General features: G+C 41.3%; 3 protein-coding genes across 3 annotated transcripts; 1 reads left to right on the top strand and 2 right to left on the bottom strand.

The window, feature by feature from the left end:
• Positions 1 to 1018: 1018 nt before the first annotated feature.
• On the bottom strand, positions 1019 to 11051 carry pdp1 (pyruvate dehyrogenase phosphatase catalytic subunit 1). Its single transcript, XM_037075271.1, has 9 exons — positions 10899 to 11051; positions 7899 to 8163; positions 7639 to 7806; positions 6308 to 6519; positions 5905 to 5986; positions 4521 to 4615; positions 4252 to 4420; positions 3954 to 4172; positions 1019 to 3461 (listed from the first exon to the last, which is right to left on the bottom strand). Exons 2-9 carry the CDS (start codon positions 8148 to 8150, stop codon positions 3081 to 3083), a joined length of 1578 nt encoding a protein of 525 aa, XP_036931166.1. The 5' UTR covers positions 8151 to 8163; positions 10899 to 11051; the 3' UTR covers positions 1019 to 3080.
• A 1132-nt stretch (positions 11052 to 12183) lies between these two features.
• Positions 12184 to 20910, bottom strand: tmem67 (transmembrane protein 67). The gene is made up of 28 exons (XM_037073365.1): positions 20672 to 20910; positions 19517 to 19605; positions 19303 to 19393; positions 19043 to 19142; positions 17796 to 17859; positions 17599 to 17670; positions 17441 to 17503; positions 16976 to 17130; positions 16776 to 16884; positions 16525 to 16611; positions 16253 to 16318; positions 15976 to 16129; positions 15785 to 15902; positions 15566 to 15671; positions 15313 to 15369; positions 15098 to 15196; positions 14906 to 15004; positions 14528 to 14614; positions 14341 to 14440; positions 14096 to 14235; positions 13865 to 14005; positions 13653 to 13733; positions 13444 to 13560; positions 13230 to 13346; positions 13007 to 13114; positions 12770 to 12872; positions 12535 to 12677; positions 12184 to 12455 (listed from the first exon to the last, which is right to left on the bottom strand). Exons 1-28 carry the CDS (start codon positions 20874 to 20876, stop codon positions 12375 to 12377), a joined length of 2952 nt encoding a protein of 983 aa, XP_036929260.1. The 5' UTR covers positions 20877 to 20910; the 3' UTR covers positions 12184 to 12374.
• Positions 20911 to 21563: 653 nt separating this feature from the next.
• On the top strand, positions 21564 to 24572 carry rbm12ba (RNA binding motif protein 12Ba). The gene is made up of 3 exons (XM_037073378.1): positions 21564 to 21699; positions 22227 to 22437; positions 22621 to 24572. Exon 3 carries the CDS (start codon positions 22646 to 22648, stop codon positions 24368 to 24370), a length of 1725 nt encoding a protein of 574 aa, XP_036929273.1. The 5' UTR covers positions 21564 to 21699; positions 22227 to 22437; positions 22621 to 22645; the 3' UTR covers positions 24371 to 24572.
• The last annotated feature ends 322 nt before the right edge of the window (positions 24573 to 24894 follow it).

The raw sequence follows: 24894 nt of genomic DNA, 5'->3' as shown, positions 1-24894 counted from the left end.
GTGTGATACTGCAGCACCACCTAGTGGCGGTCAACTATCTCATCCTGTCTCATCAAATAACTGTGGATCCAACATCTGTGTTAGTTTAGGAGGAAGTTCTCAGATCACGTGCTTCAGTAGAAATACTACATTCAAAATTCCTGCATCGAGAAAGTATTCTGAGGGGAATCTACCACCAAAGCAAAAGGATTCAAAGCAGATAAGGGCTCCCTGTGACTGTTATTATTATGTATTGTATAATTAGTTGATGTAATAAACATGTTTCAGTGTGTAAACAGCATTATACATTTGAAGTGGAGCTTTTGACTACTTTATCAAGGGCTGCTATTTCTCCCAAAGGATCAGTCTGGCAATTGTTTCCCTGTTCAATCCATTTGTTTTTTTGTCATTGGCTGGTTTTTATTAATTTTCTAAGAGTTTATCATTGTCCAGTTCACTGTAATTTAGGGCAAAGCAGCAGCAAAGCCTCACACTTACTGATGCTGACACCAGGAAATTTGCTTTTAGACCAATCAACTATCAAGTCATTTATTTCTCATAATTAACAAACAAACTACTTGTTTAAGCTGAGGTTTAATATACCGCTGACTAGTTTTGTCTTTAAATATGCATTTCTGAGGTATTTTTACTCATTTAATTTTCATTTTCTTACATTTTAGAGACAGATATTGTATTCCACAATTTATTTGACAACTGAAGTTAGTAACCGATGGTATGCTTCAGAGCCAGAAAACAAGTGTAGTGAGGTATAAAGTGGCAGAAAGACCTCAAAAGTGTAACTAAGTTCAGTACTTAAGTAGATGTACTAAGGTACATTCTATCACTGCTCCACTACGAATTTTGGGTACTTTTCACACCACCAAGAATGCACCACAGTTTCAGCGACTGCCACACTTGCAACCTGAGACGCTGACCTTCCAGCTGATTGTAGGTCAGCGGGACGTCCTGCTGCATTCAGGGCTGTGGGAGTGTGTTCACTGCTTGTGTCAACCAAAACACACAACAACAGGAAGCAGTGTTGTGTATTCAGCGTTTTATTAAACCATTCCATATACAAAACTTAACCCACATAAGTTATAATTTATACATAGGACTGTAGACAAAGACGTGTAACATAACGGCTGAAGCTGAATATATAACCTTTAATATTCAAACAGCTTCTTTCAAATGTACATTCCACTCATTCGTTTGGGCTTAAATACACTTGAACACAAAAACAAGAGGCTGCCTATAGTGTTTAACTGGAGAGTGTCAGGAGAGTGTCTGTCACGAATGATAAAACCATAAAGTGTTAGCCACAAGACCGGTCCGCAAAACAAGCAAGGCTCTTAACGCACGTCCCTTTTAACCCCAAGAACCTCGAAACAGAACTACAAACCTTCATTTTATCCAACTCACAGCTGTGACCAGATGTCACAGCTGAAGCAAGAGACATCATTATACCACAATAATGAAGTGATAGTGTCACAGAAATGCCAGGTACGGATCAGTCTACCTGTAGTGAACAGCAAGTGCTAGTCTTTAAAGAGGTTCATGGCTTCTTAGACTGAGTAGTCCATGAATATTCGCGTTCCCAACATGTTTGGATTGCGAGCTTTTAAAATGAAGAAATGTAGATTATTCAAAAATTTTAATTTGAGGAATTTCAGAGGATTCATTTTTAAAGTGTCCAGTATAAGAAAAGTCAGACAAAAGAAACAAACAGTTAAAATATTGTGTAACAGGACTGTTTTTCCCTCTCTTCTCTACAACATAATCTTGTGAACCCTGAGATTTATCTTGGGACTCACACAGGATGGGAACGGTTACACTATGAGCTTAAAGTGTCAGCTGCTAACGTTAAGTATTTACATCCACATCAGACGTTCAAAGGGGGTGTAAATCACCAGTTTGATCACAACATGATTTGATTATCAATTTCTTGAACGATTTGATATTTGCTGATATCACAACATCTGCCGCAAAACGTTGAGACAAAATCATCTGGACATTAAACAGTCAGTTATCAGTTAACTACAGTAGAAGATGCTACTTCTGTATACTAACTGTGGCTATAAAGAGAATAAAATTGTTGTAGAGAAAGGTTACTTCGAATTGGCTCCTCTAGCACAGATAAAATATGGCTCAACAACAAGAATTTTAGCATAAAATTCAGCTCAAATTTAACTGCAAGGAGGGGCACTTGGGGAGATGTGCAGGGAGTTTTACAAAATAAAGGCACATCTCTTAAATGATGTAATAGATGTTTTCACTTTTCATCACTGACCATTCAATCGATCTATCGCTCTGGACCGATGGATCGTTAAATGCTCAATGTTCAACAAACGTGGATGTAAAGACCTTAACACTCAAAGTCAACACTTCAACCTGATGATGGAGTAAACATCAACATCCAAGTAATCACAGACTGCAGAACAAAAGTGTATATTTGAACAGTACTAAGAATATCTCATATGATGGCACACACAAAGAAATAAAAACAAAAAACGGATGCAACAGTCCTGTGGTAACATCAGCCTCTCAGATGCAGAAGTCTATGCATCTGATTAACATAACCCCACAGCAGAGAAAGATAGTGCAGAGTTATAATGGCACAGCCCAGTCAGAGTCCATATCAGGAGAGCAGGTCGGGTCAGTGCTGCATCAACAAAGGCCTCTTTACTTGTAAAGTCCCAACCTTCGCCCTCTTTGGAATTTCTTTCATTTCAACCCCGCTGAGGCGTTCAGCTGATGAGGAGGTTGAATCTTTTGGCACAAGAGTCAGTTTGTAACAGCACGCAGAGAAAGTGTGTATGAAACGGTTGCCAGAGGATATTGGCAGCATAAATAACATGTTGTGTTTTATAAGAGACGATCCAGTTTTTAACAAGGATCACTTCATAAAGACCTGGATCTTGTTTCGCGCTTTACAAATTCTTCAGATAAATAGAGTTAAAACAATTCAGACCGCTGGACAGATAATTTCTTGATATGGCCTTGTTGTCCACACACTGTGCTTGTGTGTAGTTCTACAGTACAGTTACACAAGTGTGCATGTGTGTCCTCCGCAGTGTAACATCAGCGAATGGCTTTTGTGCAGCTCAGGACTGCCCTTCCGATCTCTGTGCTCCGATCACATGAGGGTTGAACTGAGAGATGATGATGGTGATGTCATCACGGTACATGCGAGCCAGCTCCTCGGGCAGCGACAGCATTTTCGACAGCCTCTCGTGGTCGACTGTGCCGAACTCGTTGTTGCCCACCGCGTGGCGCATCAGGTGGGTCGCCGAGTTCTGATCCTCGAAAGCTGAAGACACGCGGGCCTTCCTCTCGTCCAGCAGCCCCTGCATCTGTCCCAGGGTGACCTTGTAGCCTCCGACTGTGAGGGGCTGACGCTGGTGCATCCCTGTCAGATACTCCCCAACAATGCGAACCACTTCCTGTCTATGGAGGGTCTCCCAGAGGCCGTCAGAGCCAATCACCTGCATGGACAGACAGACATCAGATAAGCTAAGTCATGCACATGGTGACAGAAGTTTTCATGGCCACAGTGAGATCAGCAAATGAGATTCACTGAAAAAACACTGCAATTACGAACGATTATGCAAAACTACGTATTTCTTCACAAACACAACTTTTGTCTTCAAAAGGCATTTCAAAACCAACCTCAGCAATCAAGACATCAGCCACCATGAACAATCAGGAGCCTGGCTACAAGAAATATCAGAAAGACTGCTCTACTTCCAAAGAGAATGGATCTTTTTCATAACAGTACAGACATCAGCATGACGAGCCCAACTATAAGAGTTTCATTTTGTAATTCTCATCATTTGTCATTCAAAAGGTGCTTGAGCCTTGTTTATTCAGCACTGAGTTTGAAAGGAAGACTGAAATTAAAGATGCTGCTACTTTCTACTGTCCCGTTTTCTGTATAAAAATTTGTTTCAGTGATGAAACTGTGCCCCCTTTCTCACCATGAAGCGATCCTGTGGCCTCAGTTTGTGGTACGTGATCTCGGGCTCGGCGGTCAGGTAGGGCGGCGTGTGGTAGTTTGGAGGGATAAACTTGGTGTGTTCGTTTTCATGGAGCTGATCAGGTCCGGACTCCAACACACGCTTCTGCAGTTCAATGCTCCACTTGAACTTCACATCGCCAAATGCACGGAATGGCATAAGGAGGCCAAGCAACCGGTCCTGACAAAACAGAGAGATACTTTATTTTAAATAAATGCCATCACAACAATCACAGTGAGCATATTAGCAGTAGTTGTACCTGTCGTATGACCGTCTTCCTCTCTGACGGAGGGTGTTCACTTCGTATCCGAGCCACCTCTTCATCATTCTGGGCGCTGTGGTCATTAGAGAGCGTGTGAGCGCTGAATGAACCGTCCTCCTCCTGCACCCCCAAAACTGCCCGAGCATCTCCTGCATTGGCAATATACCTTTAGGAAGAGAAAAGAAGAAGCAAGACTGAAATGAGTGTCTTATGTAACACTTGGATGCAATGATAGGAATGTGTGCGCATGTTTTTGTTCACCGTACAGGTCTGATCCATCGATATGAGCCACGCAGGCCGTCGCTCCTGAAAATGCCACTCTCAGGACCCAGTAGTGTAGGAAAGCGTTCGGGTCACCGACCTGCAAGGCATAACAGCACTGTGAGCCCCCAGACAGGACACATGGTTTAGATTACATGGAAAGGCAATGACACCTGAGCTACTCTTAAATCCATAAAAGTTTAAATTTGGATGCTCACATTTTTTGCACTACTGCCATGGTGATATTCAATATGTACCCCAATGAGTGCCACAGCAAAGTCCAGCACTCAGAACAAATTCAGTGACTTGCAATGATCTGATTCAGAGTTACATAACGGAGAGTCAGTAACAACAGTGATGCTTGAATTTATGCCTGATGATTATGTGGGATATTATTGTAAAATTGCACTGGTTTCCTGTATGTGAAAGGATAGGTTTTAAAATCATGTTACTGACCTATAACAGAACTAAATGGCCTAAATACAATTCCAATGTATGCTACAAAGCATCCAGACCTCTCCAGTGATCTAGGTCAGGTTTACTCAGTGTTGCCAGGATCAAAACCAAGCACAGTGCAGCGGCTTTTTGTTTGAATGCTTCCCACACAGAATACCTGATGTCTGCTAAAACTGTCAGCACATTTATATCAGGGCTAAAACATTACTGTTTGCTATGGCTTGCCTTACCGCCTGCAGCCAATTCTCAAGCAAAGCTCTTTTCCTTGTTGTAATAATCAACCACATACCGAGAAGAAAAGAACACAAGCCATCTGGGCAGTGCACGCTGCATAATGAGCGTGTGGTTAAGCAAGAGAGTGCAGTTTGTATTTGTTGTCATCTGGGCAGTAATGAACAGTGACAAATGCAACAGCTTCTCCAGTGTCAAGATCAATGTCCCTTGTTGTTTACCCGACTGCTGGAAAGTGGAAGCAGTCACCCTGAAGCCGCCTACATAAAGAGTGGTGGAAACTCAAAACAGATCTAAGTTTTGGGTATCTTAATGAATGGTTGTGTACAGGTTCAAAGCGTACTATACAAAAGAGGAAACAAGACTTTAGTTAAGTGGCAGATTGTTGGTACGAATGTAAAACAGGTAGACCAATGCTTGACCATATCAGCCTCAGAGCTCTGATTTTAATTATTTAAATTAAACAAAATATTCAGCTAACTGAGCCGAAAATACTCAAACTTAAGATTTGACTCTGACTGTTATTCAACATCCTACTTCACAATGAGCGTTTGCTGAATAAGTCACAGAATGCATTCTTAAATCTGCAAAAATGGGCTGATGTAAAAAGTTCTGCTACAGTTCAGCAAAGTTCAGAGGGATGTTAAAGGGTCTCTCTTCTGACAGAAGCAGCAGCACATGAAGAAAGCAGACAGCTCCCACCTGAGCCTCCAGGGAGATGTCATTGTCCAGCCTCTTGAAGGCATTCAGCAATGCCTCGCGTGTGTCTGGAACTTCGCCTGGGCTGAAAACGGAGACAGAGCAATCTGTGAGCAGCAGATAGAGAGAAAGCCAGAGGTCGAGAACAGTGACCGAAAACAGCACTATTGGCAAAACAACAGACGGGCCAGTGTGGGCGTGGGTGTGTTGCTAGAAGGTACAAATGAAATAATCAAACAGGACGGCCAGGTTGAGATATGAGATGAAGCAAAGAAACTGGACAGCAATTTATGACCTTTTGAAAAATTACTGTGCAGAATTTTCTTAATGGTTTGGAGGTAAAAGGACACAAATGAATCAGTACAGATATTTTGATGCATTCTCTGCTGTGTTTCCCAGTCCTCACCTGGTGAGATCTATTAACTCCTGCCAGTATGTTCGGAGGCTGTTGAAGTAGAGATTCTGAGCCTCCTTGCTGAAGTAGTCGTTGGGGTGTTTGTGCCACTGCAGGATGGGACTGAGGGCCCTGCCGGCATCCACCGCTGCTTCCAGCTCACACAGCGTGTCATGGGGCAGCAGAGACACAGCGATGTAGTAAAACAGTCTCTCGCTCAGTGCCTGGCAAAGACAAGGAGATGTGGAAACTTGAAAAAAGTCTCAAGGCTACAGGGTTTAGCAAGAAGAAAGACATACAATCCCTGGATCTAAAATGTTCCCATGTTAACTGCATACATATTGTCCTTTTACTCTGTATAAACTACAAACCCGCTTGCCGTTCGTACTGTATACAACACAACCTAACCTAGTCTTTGGAATATAACATGTGCACACTGTACATATCACAGTTGCACATTACACCTGCTGACCAACTTCTATCGTTCAGCGATAGAAAGCCTCCTGACCTACTGCTGCACGGTGTGGTTCTCCAGCTGCACAGGACAGGAAGGACCTGCAGCGGGTGGTAAGGGCAGCAGAGTGTGTCATCAGGACAACACCCCCCCCTCTCAGAGACATCAACACTGGCTGACTCCAGAAGAGGGCCAGTTGTATTGTTAAGGACCCCACTCACCCTGGACACTACCTTTTCTCCCCCCTGCCCTCTGGGAAGAGATACAGATCTGTCAGATCAAAGACTAACAGACTGAAGAACAGTTTCTTCCCACAGGTAGTGAAATGCAATTTGAAGACTTTGGGCTCTGGGAAATTGTGCTGAGCATTTCTTTAACAAAATGTTTGGAAAATGATTGGATCAAAATTAACTACCATCAACTTATCCTGAGTGTTATTATCCTGATATTCAATCAAATTTTATTTCCTCCTACCTTGATATAAAAGTTTGTTGTACTGGTATTACTTGTGTGCAATGACTGTTAAGTTGATCTAATTGAATCTAACTACTGACAGATAAGCAGTTTACCAGAGGTGTTCGGCCTATAACTTTACAAAGCATGTTGCATTCAGATTTAGGTAACAAGTTACAACACGATTTTATTTCCTTTCACTAGACTTATCTGGATCAAAGCTCTGTTTGAAGAATTAACCATGTTATCTGTCACTCAAAGAATAAAAATACACTTACAATTCAATTTTGGAAACATAGTGCTGATATACAGAGCACTGACACAGAATTAAGTAAATATCACACACCTTAGAAATGGCTTAAGACAAAGTTACCTTGCTGAATTTGAAATGTCTGAGTTTACATGTCCAATTGTTAAAGTATAGTGTCTGCTTTACCTGTGCACAGGCACAGCCTGCATGGCCATCAAACACACCCAGCAGCATTCCTCTTGTCTGCAGGCATGTAGCCGCACTTCTCCGATCCTCTATAGGAGCATTGGCTGGCAGCTGATTACTCTCAAAACCCATCACGGAGGACACATTCTTCCCATCAAACTCTGGCACCTAAAACCACAACATGTGGAAATTTTCAAATGAAAACTTAAAAACAACAAAGGCGAGATGTGTTTTCTGTATGCATGAATGACCACACAAACCTTGAAACTGTACTCGTTGGCTTTTAGGATAGAGTTGACCTGTGGCGGTGTGAGGATGTAACTGCGGAGCACTGACGTTGTCAGGTAGCTTCTTGAGTGCTGGTGGCTCTGCCACATACAAGAGGGCCGTCTTGAGGCAGGTCGATGTGTGATGGGGCCAAGTTGGGACCGTTGCTGTTGGCATGGTAACAGACTGGAAGCCAAGACCTTGGTGCGGGGCAAACCCCTTAGCAGCTGAGATGTCACAGGCATGGCTGAAGGTGCACTGCAGACACATACAGAGGTCAGAGGCTAAGCAGTCAGAAAGGCAACAGCTGGTTGGGCTTTTATCATGATGCATTCAACTGAAGATAACAGAGTGTACTCTTTATGCACCATTAAGCAAACAATGTGAAAACAGAACGAGATTATGTGGTGAGGTTTAGAAACTAGGACAGGCTGCCTTCAATTAGTACCTAAAAACACCAAATGCAGGTCAGGATTTAGCACCTAAAAATCCAACAGAGCACACGGGCCAGTAATGGTTGGCAGTTAACCGCAACATTTTAATGTTTATTTACAACCCAATCTTTGGTATTTGCCCTTTCGAAACTTCTTGCTGGCCACCGTTCACATATTTTGCATGTGAGTAATTCAGATTAAATCAGATCAATGGTGTTAATAGGTTGTTGATTAACTGTTCTGGAGAGCTTTGTGGAAGCCTAAACTTTTGGAAATTTCCAACCCACTTCTGTGCTTCCTTGATTCTTGTATTAGATTAAATTCAAAACAATTTTGCAGGATGTGCCTCATAAACTGGCTACTGAGTGTTTTCGTAAATGCCTCAAGCAAAATCCTTTTTTTTTTTTTTTTTTTTAATCTGTTCATCTTGCAAGCACATTCTGTTCGAACATCCTGCTCAGTGTACATTCAATGAAGGACAGTCAAACCTATGACACACTGTAACTTTGTTAACTGTTGACATGCCAAAGCCTCACATAGGGGTATTTTGGAGCCTTTTTCAAAAATACAGCAACAGAGTGACTTTTGGTAGTTTCAGGACTGGTCAATCTTTGACCTGATGTCTCTCGAAAATATGTTTAAAAAGACAGGATCATGTACAGCGCTCCACGGTCGATCAATCAATACTCTGTCAAATCTATATATTATAGAGCCAACTCTTAAATGTTAACACTGAGATTAAACTTTAACATTAATTAATAGGTTTTTTTTAATACTCGTACTTTCTAACTTTATTTTGTAAATAAAAAGTGGAGGTTATCACAATTTCCAGGTGTGGGTAGGGAGACAGTATTTAACTTTTGGGATCAAAAACTGGATTTATCTTCAGTCCCTTCTATCAACCTGACTGCAGCAGCAACCTGCTGTGGTGACCTCCGTTGCAAATGTTGACTGCTGACTGGAGCTAGAGGGAAAATGTAGTTGCATTCATGAACACATTACAGACAAGGACGTTATGTCAAAATCTGGCCAACTTCTGGCCAGGCTTCTAGACTTTCCCAGTTTGACTGGACTGGATGAATTAACTTCTGATAGTTAAAGGACAGGTTGTGACACTCAGACAAATTTATCCACCATTATACAGCCTCATCTTTCACAATGTTAGCTGATGGGAAAAGGATCTTTTGGACCACAGTGCATCACTTGATACTGCAATTACACAAAAACTATAGCAACTGGGGGCTTGATTACAGAGAGGAGGGGAAGAGGCTGAGTCTCTGGTGAGTGCTGAGGTTACTGAGGGTCAGTCCTTGGTGTGTGCCGTTGCCCGCTATCAATAGCATGTGGGTGATTTGGCTGTTTGGGGCAAATAAACTCTGCATGAGTCACAGGAATGAACACAAATGATCCTGCAGTCAAATATGCTTCTCCGGTGTTCAACGAACCATTAAACAACCAACAGTGCTATTAAAAAATGCAAGTTTGCGACTTATTCACAGACAAGGTGATGTTTTAAAGTCTTATCCATGTCAAGTTTATTCTCGTTTGCTGATTTCCCTTAAGTAGACATGGGCAACCAAATTAAAACACACCCTTAGCTTGAGCAACCTTGTGGATTCCTCTTGGTATGACCATTTTGGGAAACATTAGGATTAGTGGAAGTCCACAACTCAACAAAATACAACAAAAGTCTAAGAAATGTTAATGCAGAACTTCTACATATTGTAAATGTATTATTGGGTGCACCTGATGAGAGTGCTCCCCTGTGGCAACCAGTGCTGACAGATATTCTGGAGTCCTGACGTGCTGGCTCATGTCCTGACGTTTGGCTTGGGCTGCTCTCAGCTTTAGCCCAACTAAAAATAGCTTGAGCAAGAATCCCAGTCCTGACATTTACATCTTGAGAAATGTTCTGTGTGGTCATGACCCACTGAACTGGATTCTGGCTGCGTGTCTCCATATAACCTTTCCTCGTTGCTTAATATAACGTTAAGTAAGTGCATCTCTGAGCCAGTCACGAAGATGCAGCAGCAGCTCAGGTTGTGACAGCTCAGGTGAAAACCTACGCTGCTCCAACATGTCGGTGAAAATGCCCTACACGGCTGGTCAGCCAAACATCCTCCCAAACTCAACCAGGGTATGAGTCAGACGGACCACAGAGGGCCCGTCCCTGCTCTGAGCTGTACAAGAAAGTTGCCATGTTTGTTGACATCACTAGCCCCTCTCTCTCTCCTAGCTAGCTGCCAAGCAATTCCACAGAAACGTAGGGAGCAGTTAGAGGCTCTTACGATACAGAACACCAGTCTCAGAGCCGAAACAGTGCCACTATATGACATTAACAGTTAATGTTAGCTCTATAATGAGCGCAATAATCGCCAGATAGCGGCGCAAAGCAGCCAAAGTCTTGCTAATGACCACCAGCTAGTGGTGCCTGGGTTACACCCATCAACTACCGTCAAACTGGATACCGCCTGCTCGCGTAGGTCGTGACGGACCCAGCCGAAAACCTCTAGGTTTAACCGTCGGGGAGTGTGAACGCAGAGCAAAATCAAGACTCACCTTAACCGGTCGGTGTGAAGAAGTTAGTGAAGTTCATAGCTGAACGCCAACCTCCCCGGGCTCTATCATTCTGGAGCGCCTCACTGCAGAGTGACCGCTAATTGGTTGAGCTCTGACAGCCGCCATGACGTCACCTGAACTCCACACGCACCCCAGGGGCTTTTTAAAAATGCCGCTTTCATTAACTCACAAACACCTGCTGATGGAGACAGAGAGGTAAATGTTACCGCGACAACCTCTCCCGGTAATCTGAAACATTAAGATACACCTCATTTATACTTTCTATGACTGAAGGGCAAGCTAAATACTATATTCAGTCACAAACGTTTACACTTCTAAATGATGACTAAGCCGGGCAAACAATCCACTACATTCTTGCAGAAACAACAAATATCTGTGAAAGCGGGTCAAAGGAGAGAAAACCTGTTTGAACATTGTGGTGCTTTTTAGATGTAAAAGCCAAAAAAGATGCTGCCTCTTTTTGTGTTTCTACTGAAAATTCAAAGCCTGTCTTTCTGTTTCAAGCTGACTTGACTCAAACTAAACACTTTCACATATAGCTATAATTCTATATAATGATATGCATATATATCTTGGCAATGGAGAAAAAAAATGTATGAAATCCAAAATGTATTTTTTTTTAAATTTTGATTTTTCACCTTACTTTTACCGAATATAAATAACTTTAAAAACCACAACTAAACCCAAATTACAAAACAACTCCAACAGTGTCACATTGTAAGTAACCTTCATTATAAGGCCAGTGATCATTAACACAACGCATTTTGAGGCAGCAGCAGTGCATATCATAGTGCCTTTACTCTGGGTTTAAGGGGCTTTGTGTCACTGAAAATGTTTCTGTATGAGTGGTCATCAGAGCCCCTATTTCCCAGATTACTTTGGGGGCCCCAAACATTTGCCTAGTTTGCTTCTCCTGACAGTGCACCTCTGTACCTTGATATAAGATAAATAAACTGAGTAGTTTTTACTGCACGAAATAACCCCATAGGAATGTCTGGCTACTCAATAAAATATAATAAGATGTGCAAAAATCATAAAACAAGTGCTGAAATAAAAGTCTCACGCAGTGCTTTGCAACATTTCTCACAATGGCATAACATATCCTGATATGCTATAATGGCAAAGCCTCTGATGATTGTCAAATGCATCTAGTCTTTACACACATTCAACTTTCTCTTCACGTTAATTTAAATTTTATCAATATCATAATAAGTTTTGAAAGGCAACTGTGTTATTAAAATGACCTCAAAACAAAACAATACTGTAAAAACACATATCAAAATATTTTAATCAATAAAAACATCAACATCTTTACAAAAAATATTATATTTACATCATGAAACAGCAGTGAAAAGTGGAAATGGAAAAGTATAAAAAAGATCTGCAAAGGCTGTGAAACAGTAAACATTTTGTCACGAAACAACACTGACACTACCAGCTACTTAGCAGGGAATTTCATATCAGAAATCTTTCATCCACCAGAGTCTTGTTGACAAGATTCTTCCTTCCAAAAGTGTTGCGGATCAAGCGGAATATCTGTAATGAATGAGACATTTTTCATTAGTGTCCTTTCTAGTACAGTGACGGCAACATAATGTATACACCAATTACTGACCATTTGCTGTACGTATGTAAGCACTGCTGCAAGCACAAAACTCTGAGATCCAAGGTCGACGACACAGAAGAACAAAGTGTCAAAGATCAGCAGTGTGGCCTCATTTCCATAAAACAGCACATCACTGAAGGAGTGGGCCTCATCTGCAATGAGAAAAGCAAACAGATGTTAAAGACACACAAATACTGTCCATACATGACCAAATAGAAAGGTACCAGGGTCAGTTGGTCGTTACCGTTGTAAAAGATGCTTTTTTCACTGGGTTCAAGGAACTCCATCCCTATGACCCTCTCAAACATCAGCTTGTCCTTCACTATATAGTCCATGTCAGGGTGAGCCTGAAGTGAATAACGCAACATGAGAGACAGAAAAAGCTTGTCTGTACAAAATCAGGTCAATGTATGCATTTACAATCAGTTCAAATTGAACTCTGCTGGGTTCAGTTTACTTGAGTGCGCTCATTTGAACTTACATGGTCAATAATGGATCCCAGGAAGTGGTTCATGGTGTGGTAGCCTCTGGCGTTCTGCTCAAACTGGTTAGCCGAGCCTGCATCCATCAGCCTCGATGGCCCGCTCCTCTGAAGCAGAGGTGACAAGCAACCATTCAGCCGTTTTAAACATTTTATTGAATTTTTTTTCTGTGGTTGTATATTTTATAGATCAATTAAAAACACAAAGAAAGACGGTACACACCCTGCTGATCGGCTCGCGTATCCTGTCATACTGCAACCGCAAACGGTTGGTAAGAGAGACCTGGAATGTTTGGGTATCTGTGTTGGGAAGCAGACCTCTCTGACCACACAGGGACTCCTTGAGATAGAAAAGACAGAGAGAAACAAGATAGATGTAATGCGAATCAATCATGCTATAACCACTAACACAACATGTGGTCTGTTGGTTTACGCACACTTTCTCTCTTCATGTTGTTGTTCATTTCCTCCATGTTTGTATCTGCATGTCCATGAACTGAACGGCCATGGATGTAGTAGCCAAAACAACGGTGAGATAACAGCAGCATAGAAATCTGTCCAGGGACACATAGTCAAAATAATCTTGTACATAAAACTTCCCAAACAGATAAGCTGCTTAAAATAGAATGTGCACAATTGCACTTACATTACTAATGGAGCAGAGATCCACAAACTGACGAATCTTGTCCTCCACAAAGTGCTCGTGAAACACAGTGAAGTAAATCATCTGTAGGGGTAGATAATAAATCCTCACACAACTGTCAAATATTTGTCTCATCTTTTAAGGAAGACAGGAAAAGGCTTGAAGTCAAGGGGAAAGTAAAAAAAAAAAAAAAAAGTGAACAATGGCAGTTTTACCTGGAGTAGTCCGATGCAGAGCCACAGTGCGGCTGCCACACCGTAGCGCAGGATCAGGCTGTGTGAAGGGGTGTATGCCTGCGAGGAACGCTCTAAAGTTGGCCATGGGTCCCTCAAGGCCAGATTAGAGAAACCCAGCACCTGAACAGTACAGAGTGACATGTCAGCATTTTGGAAAGGGGTATAAAAAAAAGATGGAATGAAAGAACAGAGTGCTGAGGTGAGATGTACTTCAAGAAAGAATAGCACAGCCATGATCTGAAAAGTTGGGCTGATCTTGCGGATGGTCTGGATCTCATTCCATTCGTTGGCCACAAAATAGGTCCTCCAGATGCTGACTGGAGAGGGCTCGCGTTTTGACTCACCAGTAGCTGAAATATAATGTGGCAGCAAATATGGTAATGGAACAAATCAGCTGGATATTTGCTTCTTATGAAGACTGCAAAATATAAACTCAAATGTAAATATGTTGTAACCTTGAACGGTCCTGCTTGTTTTGCTACGTGGCCTCTCCCAGTCAATAAAGAATATGTCGACTGACACCTGAAGGATCAGCTTGTGGAGAAACTGGACAGCCTGGATACAAATATACACAAAAAAAACTTTAATTTGCCCAATAGCAGAACACCATCAGAAAACATTAGTGCTCAGTAGGTGTCTAACCTTAAGGGCGAAGGCACAACCGATGTACGTCACAAACTGCTCCTCCTGAGCAGGTAGAGGTAACAGCACTGACACAAACTGTTGGGCCTGAACAGACACGTACAAAAAATTAATCTCAGAAAGCAGCTAAATCTATACATTCAAAAAGAATTACTTGTGCAAAGACAGTAAAGGAGGATAGAAACTTGCCTTTAACGTCTAAAGAGTGCAGAGAGGAATAAAAAACAATGAAAGTCCATGCAAAGACAAGTGTTAGGAAAAAGAGTAATGTTAAATAAAAAAGCTAAAGATAGGAGACCCCACTGCAAACATTAAAAACCACTCAAGTATGAAAATAATCAGTCCTGCAAAACAATGTCTTGGAGGAATTTGACTAACCTTGTAAAAGATGAGCCAATAAAGTCCAGTTCCCACGGTGACAGCGAAGAAGACATTGGCGAGATCGCCGGCATAAAACAACATGAACTTCAGCATTGTCTGAGGCAGGGGGAGAGACAGACTAACATCACTTCTGAGCTTTACACCAATGTAAATTGAAAAGCAAATTATGACACTTTAAAAACGTACTACCTCAGCATCAATGAGCGGAGAGGCGATCCTCCTCTTCCAGCTGACTGTCTTTAGCAGAGAGTAGAGCACGGCAACTCCACCCATCACACCAAGAGCAGTCTGTGCACACACAGATATATCAGAGCCACAGCTGATACTGTGTCACATACACACCCAGAAGGCATCAGTCAGACACAAGCACTTCTCCTTTATCTCTTATTCATACTTCTACTTACATCCGTTTTCATGCGAGCCTCATTCTGATCCATCTCATACTCCACAGCAAACGTTGTCTAGGGATACATAAATGAAAAAAAAGCTTGTTGGTCCAGATAAATAAAAAGACAGTGACTCATTTCGCCATTTTTTCGTTTTAGTAATAAATGCAATTTTTTGAGATAGAAAATGTGAGCGAAAGGTGAACATTAGGATCAGTGAGCTATAGAACAACTATATAAAGACGAACATGTATGTATGTGCTCTACTCACAGACACAATTTCTGAATTGCTATCTGAGATGGGAATGTCTCTGTAGGTCACCATCAATAGAGGGGGAAACACTTTTCCTTCCTGGGTGCGTGGAACTAGTTGAAACCTAAAAAACAAACACATTTGATAAAAAAATACCAATTTCACAATGAAATTACAAAAGAAAACTTCCACCTTTTTTTTAAAAATAAAAGGTTGTATGCGCATGGGGAGCCCCACCTTATCTTGACACTGCTGGCAACACGGATGACTTTAGGGCGGGAAGTGCTCTTCTCTCTACCACTCAGTGTGTCGACAAGAAACATACGTCGAGACAGGTACCAGTTCTTCATGCTCTCTGTACAAAAGTTAAATATATTTTTAAAAAATGCACACACACATACACACACCCTGAAAAAATTCAAACCCACCTTGGTTGATGAAACGTCCGTTGTATTGCTGGTTATAGACTAGCGTAGGCAGGGGGAGAAGTTTTCTGTTCTCTCCTCCACCAAGGTCCATAAACACATCATAGAACAACGGCTCAGGATGGGTACGCAACAGATCTTCTAATGAGTGATCACACTACACACACGCATGCACGCACACACACACACACACACACACACACACACACACACAGCTTATACAACATAGCAGGAGAGTTTGCGCACTGTCTCTGAGCTGAATGAATGAGGAAACACTCACACTTTGTTTGTAAGCCGTTCCAAAGCTGAAGGCCGCTGCAAGTTTGGTGGTTGTTTCTGGACAAAGCTAAAACAAAGGAAGAGAAGAAGAGATGTGGTGTACTTTACAGCATCCTAAATTTAATTTATGCTTAATGATGCACAACAATGACTGCAAACAGGCACTTCCACCAATCTATGTAGGTAAACTAATAAGTTCTATATACATTTTATAATTAGTTACAATGCTTTTGTGTATTCAGACTAGATATCAATAGGCATTTGAAGTCTTACCTGAAGATTTCCTCCTCCTACAGATTCCCATTTGAGGAACTCTCCTTTGACATTATAGACAGCAGCAAGCAGCTTAATGTCAGTGTTCTGTCAGATAAACATAAAATGTCAATAAAAATAACATTTTTGGACTATTTTAGGTTTATTGCTCAGATTGTAGTATTATGAAATCAACAGACTACTGTTTTATTGTGCTATTCTTTTCCTTTAGAGTTCTGTATCTGTATATAAAGATGATTTAAGTCAATTACCTTGTTTCTTCCTCTGAAACTGAATCCGATGGGAACAGGATCGGTCTGAAGTACTCGACTAGCCAGTCCTGGTTCGTCTCCATAGTAAAGCCAAGGCAGATTACCTCTCCTGTTGAAAGAGTAGCCAAAGTGCTTACTGTCCACTGCTGCATAGTGTGTGTGTGTGTGTGTTTGTGTATATGAATGATAGTGTTGATTACCAGTAGGAAATGTCTTGAGTTGAGCTCAAAGCAGCTTTAGATCTAAATATGGTGTTAAAGAGACCACAGGCATCGGTGGATACGCCACTAAAGGAATGCATGTTCATCACGCACATGTTCCCGAGAGCCTGACAAGCTGTCAGATTGGAGAAGACCTGCAACAACATGACATGTTAACGCTCAGCAGCTGACACACAAACAAAACTTTACTTATATTGTGGTAAAACTATCATTATGAGATATAATCTCAGTGCACAGCCTTGTTTCAACAAGGATAATGGTTATATTACTGTGCATTTCCCCAATGCATTTTGGCATAAATTACAGTAAAACATTTCAGTGGTAATAGTGAATGTCAAATATCCTCTTGTGTTATGATGAGCACATCTCTTGTGGCAGTGTGTGGCTACGACGACTACTGACTTCCCGCCATGTTAGTTAAAAGACAAGAGAAACTGAAATTACAAGGCAGGCTGCTGACGAGGAGTACAGGTTTTTGACGAACCAGGCGGACTGGAGGCTGAGCTTCTGCAGGTGTGAGCAGAACAGAAAACACAAATGATAATACAATAAAATAAACACAAATAAAGTGAGTAAGTAATAGCGATTAGAAGGACACTCACTAACTGGGCGTAGTTGACACTTGGATTCACATTGGTGGAGAGGCTGCCTGGAGGAAGACATAATCCTCCTGCCTGGAAAATCACATACATTTATACTACAGCATGAGTTACATATACACTACGAGGCTGTTACTGAATGGTGTGTGTATGATGTGGCTGGAGTAATGTACAAAGGTACAAAGGTCAGCAGAACTCACAAGCACATTAGGAGGGTCACACACACAGGAGTTGTTCATGAATGTGGCCTGACATCTCTCACACCTGAAAGACAATTTTGGAGACTGTTCCAGCCCTGATATAATTCACACTCTGATAGCACTACACCACTGGCAATAAGAGAAAGTAAACATGAAAAAGCAATTTATCAGAAAAAACAAAATCAGGATAATGTGTTGAAATGAACCTAATCTTCCCTGGGTTTGTGTTTGTGAGAGGCACAGCAGGAGGAAGACAGAGAGGATACACTGTAGGATACACGGTAAATATATGTTTCCACAAACCACAGATATATTAAATATGTAGGTTTGATAGGCTTCATATTACATTAAGATCACAACTATATAAGGTGAATTTTCTGTCAGGAGGATAAGAGGGGGTAGAGATCTAGATGAGACAGCTGCCAAGCAAAAGGCAATTTCAACATTTTGAGTTTCAACATGTGCAAACACACAATCACTGTATGTATCTAACCAATAGAATCCAATAAAAAGAGATGTGTCTCATTTAACCAGTATAGGAAGGCATTTCCGCATTGGATTTAAGTCAATGGGTCAAATTACCTGGAAGCTATTGAAAAAACTATCAGATGTTTTCAGAGAAAAAGCATACTTTTCTTTAAAAAATATTCACGAAAAAAAAAGAAATTCCACTAAAATCCAATCAAAACAGGTGGGTATCATTCAACCAGTATAGGAAGACATTTCAGCATTGATTTTGAGTCAATGATTAAAATGACCCGGAAGCTAATGAAAAAAAATGCCAGTATTTTCAAGTGCCACTAAAATACAATATATTGAGGTGTGTCTCATTCAACTAGTGTTGGAAGACATTCTGGCATTAAGTGCGACAGACCAGGTAAGCCATCTTTTTCTCACGTGAAGCAAGTTTTTAGTTGTGCCTAAACCTAACCAGACCATAAGCTGGGCATTATAACAACAAAAAACTGAAAACTGAACATAAAAATATGTTCAAAATGATAGCATAAGGAACGAAACCATAACAATCATTCATATAACATTTTAAAAACCTGATATGCTGCAGATCAACTAACCTGTTAGAGGAGTGTTTTAGTATTGAGTTTCATACAGTTGGAGCAAGAATGTCCCCCCATAAGTGTCAAGACTAATTTCTAAAATGTATTATCTCAGGTTTTGGTCAACTTCTTGAGGTTGAATGTTAATGAAACAGCTGGATGTATCAGTGTTTGTATTGTATTGATACATACCTGTCTCCACTGCTGTTTGGCACAGACAAAGCCGGGGCATTTCCATTACACGTTTCACACCTGGCCTCATTCAAAAGGTTTCCGTTGACATCTCTCTCCACTGGAAAGCATGACACATATTCAGCCATTTATACATATGATACACAATGACCTATGCTTTTGCTTCATTGTTAATTTGCAGCAAGTTCATTCAGGATTAAAGACAGTTTTTTAAAGGCTTTCTTGCACTTAATAAATTAGTCCTATCATTTGTGACTCACCCAGGATATTGCCTTGTGGGCACTTGCACTCCCCACCATCACTGAGACTGCCTGGACAGCGAATACAACCAAACCCACCTTTAGTTACTGCCTGTAAAATAAGACAACATGTCAGGAAGGTATTATTACAAATGGTAACAGAAAAAGTATGTGATATAAATTATTTACTGTTTAAAATGAGAAAATCAAGACACTGAAGATAAATTCTACATACAGGCTTGTCAGTGGGACATTGTTGACAGATAATGGATGCCTTATCAGTGATGAGAGTTTGGTACCCGATTTTGCAGACGCAGCTCAGTCCTGAAAAAAGAGAGGGAAACAAGTGAAAGGTTCGAAGGAACAGAGTGTGGAGTTTTAAGATATTGTTTTATTAACAAATATCAGTTGATGACTCTTTAAGGTTGCATGTTAGAGAAACTAACACTGTTCAAATTTCTATTGTTCAAATTCATTACTGTGGGCTTGTTTTAATCAAAAAGTAACAACATTTGTTGTTCTTGTCAACTGAAAAAACAAAAAAAAAGCTATATTAACTATTTTGGTGATGATAAATCAACAATGTAAATATTAATTTTACATTACCTGATTTCAGCTCCTCAATGAGAATTTGCTGTTTTACTTTCTGGTTGTAAAACAAAATATCTTGGGGTTTGGGATTAATTCCACAAAAGCAGCTATTTAAAAGCTTCTGACACCCCTTGTCTGCATGAGTGTCCTTGGCCAAAATACTGAACCCCAAAACTGCACCTGATGTGCTGGTCGCCCCTTTGCATGGCAGGCCCCGCCATCAGTGTATGAATGTATAATTACTGTAAGTCGCTTTGGACAAAAACATCTACTAAATACCCTAAATGTAATGATATCACTTTAGCAAATGGTGATTGGCATGTCTCTGACATTTACCATGGATCAAACAGAAATGTATCGACAATGTAAATAATCTTTTTCTTTTCCTTAAACATATGAAAAGTTTGGGCTGAATCCTGCACAAGAGTGGAACACGATGTATTGCTTTAATTGGTTCATTTGTGATCTTGCCTGGTTAAGCCACCAACTCCATAAAGTATCAACAACTGATTGAAGGTATTGGCTGGACCCAAACGGCACATTGTGGATTATGTTGTATTTTCCCCCTTCAACGGTCACGTAAGCTATCTAGCTAGATTTTCACTTTATATTCAGTCATCTCAGTCATTGAACCTACATGATTTAATAAGCTAACAGTTAGCCAGCTCATCGTTTTCTTTGGGGTTGCACATCACAGTTTAAGTTAATTCGTTCAAAAGTAAGACTACTGCCACTTTCTGTGGGCAGAGTAGCGCCAGTAACTCAAGTCCATGTGTCGTTGTGTTGGTTTGTTACCGACCTGTTGTGCTCCGTCGCTGGTTTGGACCGCAGCTCACACAAGAGAGACTCGAGATATCGAAGAATTCTTCCGCACTACAGTTTGAAGGAGCCTTAAAGGGGATGATAAACTGCTGACAGTGAAGTAGATCTGTATATATTAAGATAACCAACGTTAGAGGCACTTTGTATCTGCTAACGACAAGCGGTAGCGTCCCCGTCGCCATGGTAAACAACGGTCGTTTTTCCTTTTTTTTTTTTTTACCCACAATCCCCTTCATCCTGCGTGATGACGTCGAAGCTAAACGTATGTATGCGTAACAAAAAAAAAAGAAGAATGTCAGCCAATTTAATGTCATGGTAAATATCCAAATAATTACAACTTTAAACAAAGAAAATGCACGTTAAGGACATCTTGACTTAATATTTAATTGGAAATTATTAAATAACATTTATGTAGAAAAGGCCTAAATCTTCATCACCGTTGTCAGTCACCAGAAGCAAATGGTCACAATTGTGCTATATGTTCTTTGTTAACACTGACTTGAAATATTACCCCTGACTTAGTTTCCCCTTCCACTTAAAGCATCATCAATCCAAATAGAGCACACGTTATTCTTTGATGTGGGCTCCCAATTTACCACCATTCCCTTTTGTTCACAGTTGAACATATGCGGTCAAGACAAAGAAAATGCAAAATGTCATTAATGAGCACGGAGGACCAGAGTATTTGACAAATATGGCTGTGATTTAAGATAAGGTGAGGTCTCAGATTTAACTAATGATTTATTTAAGCTAAAGGGACACAAGAAAATAGGAAGTTCTGTGAAACACAAGCAAAACATTTGAGACCTTGACCAGGTAGAAATAGACAGATCTGATTTTGTAACTGGTCTGACAGCTTTTCTCTGTAGTAAATTTCCACTGAGTCATAGGGGACTTTGAGCAGGAAACTTTAAGCACCAGCCTTGCAGTTGTAACTTTCACTTCCTGCTGCATTTGCTTGCCTAACCTTCAATGGAGAGGAAACCATACGCGTAATAAGGTCGAGTAAGTAAAATGTTTTAAATCTGAACATTTTGACATAAGATGGAGCATTATTTATTTAGAGAGAAATTGTTATAAGGAATGCATTTAAGTATGATTTTCAATGACCAGAGTTGATTAGAGAGTGTGTATTAGAAACCCTGTGTGTGGGTGATCTATCAGTACAGGAGGGGGAGAGGGAAGAAGCTGCGAAGGAAAAATAAACACCAGATGCTTAATTTGGCTGTGCATAAAATAAGATCTCTGTTGACTGCTTAAATACTTCAGATTATTTTACTGTACTCCTTTTCTGGAACTGTTAAGTGAAACCACATGTTTTTTTAATTCAAATTGCACAGTTGAAACAAGACATCAGATATAAAGATATAATTGCTGCCACAAACAGGCCACAGTAAGCCACAGTGTTTGTGTGTGAAAGCCTTTAGATCTGTGCTTATCATTAAGGGATCGACATTAAAATGTGCAGTGTAACTTCTCTGTCAACCAGAGTCTCAGTAGTGTCGTGTATCTGACTGTAGCTCTCACTCCAGCCCAGCAGGTGGCGGTAACCCACCTTGAGCACGTTTGAGAGCCAATGAACTTATAGGGAGGGAAAAAAAGCGCATTCTGGAGCTCGTTGAGCGCAAGGCAGGGAGTGAAAGCGGAGCTGTGGAGGAAGATAATCACGGCTAACTTCAGACAGGACGACAGCATTCATTAGAAACACCCGCTGTAAATTGAGTGGAACAACAAGCTGTGGCTGTAAGTATTTGCACTGGTTTTATATTGACAGAAAAAAGAGCTTGTTCCTCTCTCTCCCACCCCCTCTCTCTGCTGCTGTGTGACGCACGTGTTTCATATCCGAACATCTCACCGTGATGCCTTCAGCACACCAATGTTGTTAACTTGTGTGTGTGTGATTCACCATTTTTGTCTTGTTTACAGACACTGCCTGACCTTGGTATGAAAAATGGCCATAATCCTGCGATTGGAAGGCCTCGATGTGAAAGCAAACACTGGAGATATACGCTCGTTCTTTAAGTGCTTTCACATACCTGATGGTGGAGTGTACATTGTTGGAGGGAGACTCAGAGAGGCTTTTATTGCATTCACATCGGAGAGAGATGGCCAGCTTGCCATGCGGCAAACGGGCCAGCCCCTCAAGGGGTCTCAGGTAACTCTACACATAAGTAGCATGGAAGAGCTGGAGCACAAGTTGAAGGCATTCTTGAAGAGAAGTAAACCCTCCCCCTCCCAGCCCGCCGTGAAGAGACCTCGGCCGTCCTCTAATGTAAATGTGGAACCTGTGAATGCAGAGCCTCGGAGCCCCCCTGCTGCCAAACCACCACCTACTACTACATCAAAACTTGATCCCAGAACTGCAAATCTTCCACAGCCTCGCCAACCAGATACTTCAAATCTACAGTCTTCAAATGCCATGGATTCCAGCACTGCCTTTCTTCTTGGGATTTGTACTGTCCTTCAAGGCCTCCAGTCATCCCATTGTGGAGAAAACAATGAGCCGGTGCTGAGGGTTACTTTTCCAAAGACTCACAGCACAGTTGTGTCCAACGGGGTGAGGACACCGGAGGAACCTCTGAACTCAAAGCCAGGCTATGTCAGGCTCTTCGGTCTTCCAGCCTCAGCTACAAAAGAGGTCATCTGCCATTTTTTCAAAGGGTTGACAGTGCAAGAAGCCATAGTGAATGTGAAGTTGGGAATCTCCCACGGCTGCCTTGTTAAGTTTGCAAGCGAGCAGGAAGCTTGTGAAGCTCTTCTCTTTAACCAACGGTCACTGGACCAGATCTGTGTGGAGGTACGCGGAGCAACTGAGAAGATGTGGACCAGTGCAATTCAAGAATGTGAAAATGCTTTCAATCATGGAGAGAGAGTCAAACTCAAGCAAAGCCCTCTTAGGGAAACTGCAAACCACAAACAAAACCCTGCTGCACAGCAGGTTAAGAGGCAAACTGTGAACCGGTCGCTATCTAAACCACCCAAAAGACCTGATGTGGCCTCAACAACTGCTCTATCACCAACTATGGAGTACACCCTTAAGGTCAGTAATCTCCCCAAAACGTTGATGAAGACCGATATAAAAGAATTACTTGGATGTCCAAACATTGCACACAAAAACGTGATACATCTGCTTGACAAGGAAGGCAACAAAACAGACACCACTTTTGTTATTCTTAATCGCACTGAGGATTACGAATATGCACTAAATCTATCTGGCTGCCATGTGGGTTCTGATTCCATTGAGATCTCTTCAGTGACCAAGACAATGATGAGGGACATTATGGCCAGGACCAAGCCCAGAAGTCTGGAGCAAGACACAAAGAAGAGACCAAATCAGAAGAGAAAATTTGATCTAGTTGAGACACCAGAGGAAGCACAAATCATGGACACAGACCCGACAGCTCAGACCTGCCTGTTTGTTAGAAACATGCCCGCAGATGTACAGAAAAGTCAAATAACAACCCTTTTCCACAAATTTGGAGTCAAGAAGGGTAACGTCGTCTTACTGCACGACAGTAATGGCAAAGGTATTGGTGAGGCCGTGGTTCAGTTTAAATCACAGAAGCTTGCTGCACTGGCTCAAAGGCTCCATGGTCGGGAGTTCCTGGGAACAAAAGTGCTTCTTACCCACATAAATATGAAGCAGATGGACGACATCTTGACAAGAAATTTTTGAAGAAGCGGGATGCAGACACCTTGGCTAAAGACTGATTCAGAAATCTTAATTTTCCAAACATGTTTCTCTAAACCTTCATTCTGCTCAATTATCAAGCATTCTCTACTGGTTAAAAGGTTTTCATAATACTCAGTTACTTTCAAATATATATCATTCCCGCTGAATGCTCTGTACAGTTTAAAATAAATGATGTGACACCGTTTTATTGCCCTTTTTATTAACCAAACAGAAAATCCCAATGACTGTAAATTGCTCCATCTTTGCAATGTCAAATGGGATCCACTTTGAAACTGATTCAGAAAACTGATCTGATGGGATGGAATCGATCTCAACCCCACAGCCAGCAGGAAACCCAGATACATTTTAAGGTATCATCTTGGGATGGAAGTTATTTGATGCACCCACTCAAGTTTTGCTATCAAGACCACTTCTGGGGCTGAATTCTGAACCCCCTGGAGCACCCCCTGTCATTGTCTAAGTGGCATAGGAACTGAAGAATGTGTTCATGGAATAGTTTAACTGCT

The sequence above is a fragment of the Acanthopagrus latus genome, chromosome 17 (assembly GCF_904848185.1).
Source record: "Acanthopagrus latus isolate v.2019 chromosome 17, fAcaLat1.1, whole genome shotgun sequence".
NCBI lineage: Eukaryota > Metazoa > Chordata > Actinopteri > Spariformes > Sparidae > Acanthopagrus > Acanthopagrus latus.
This window is presented reverse-complemented; position numbering and strand designations above follow the sequence as displayed.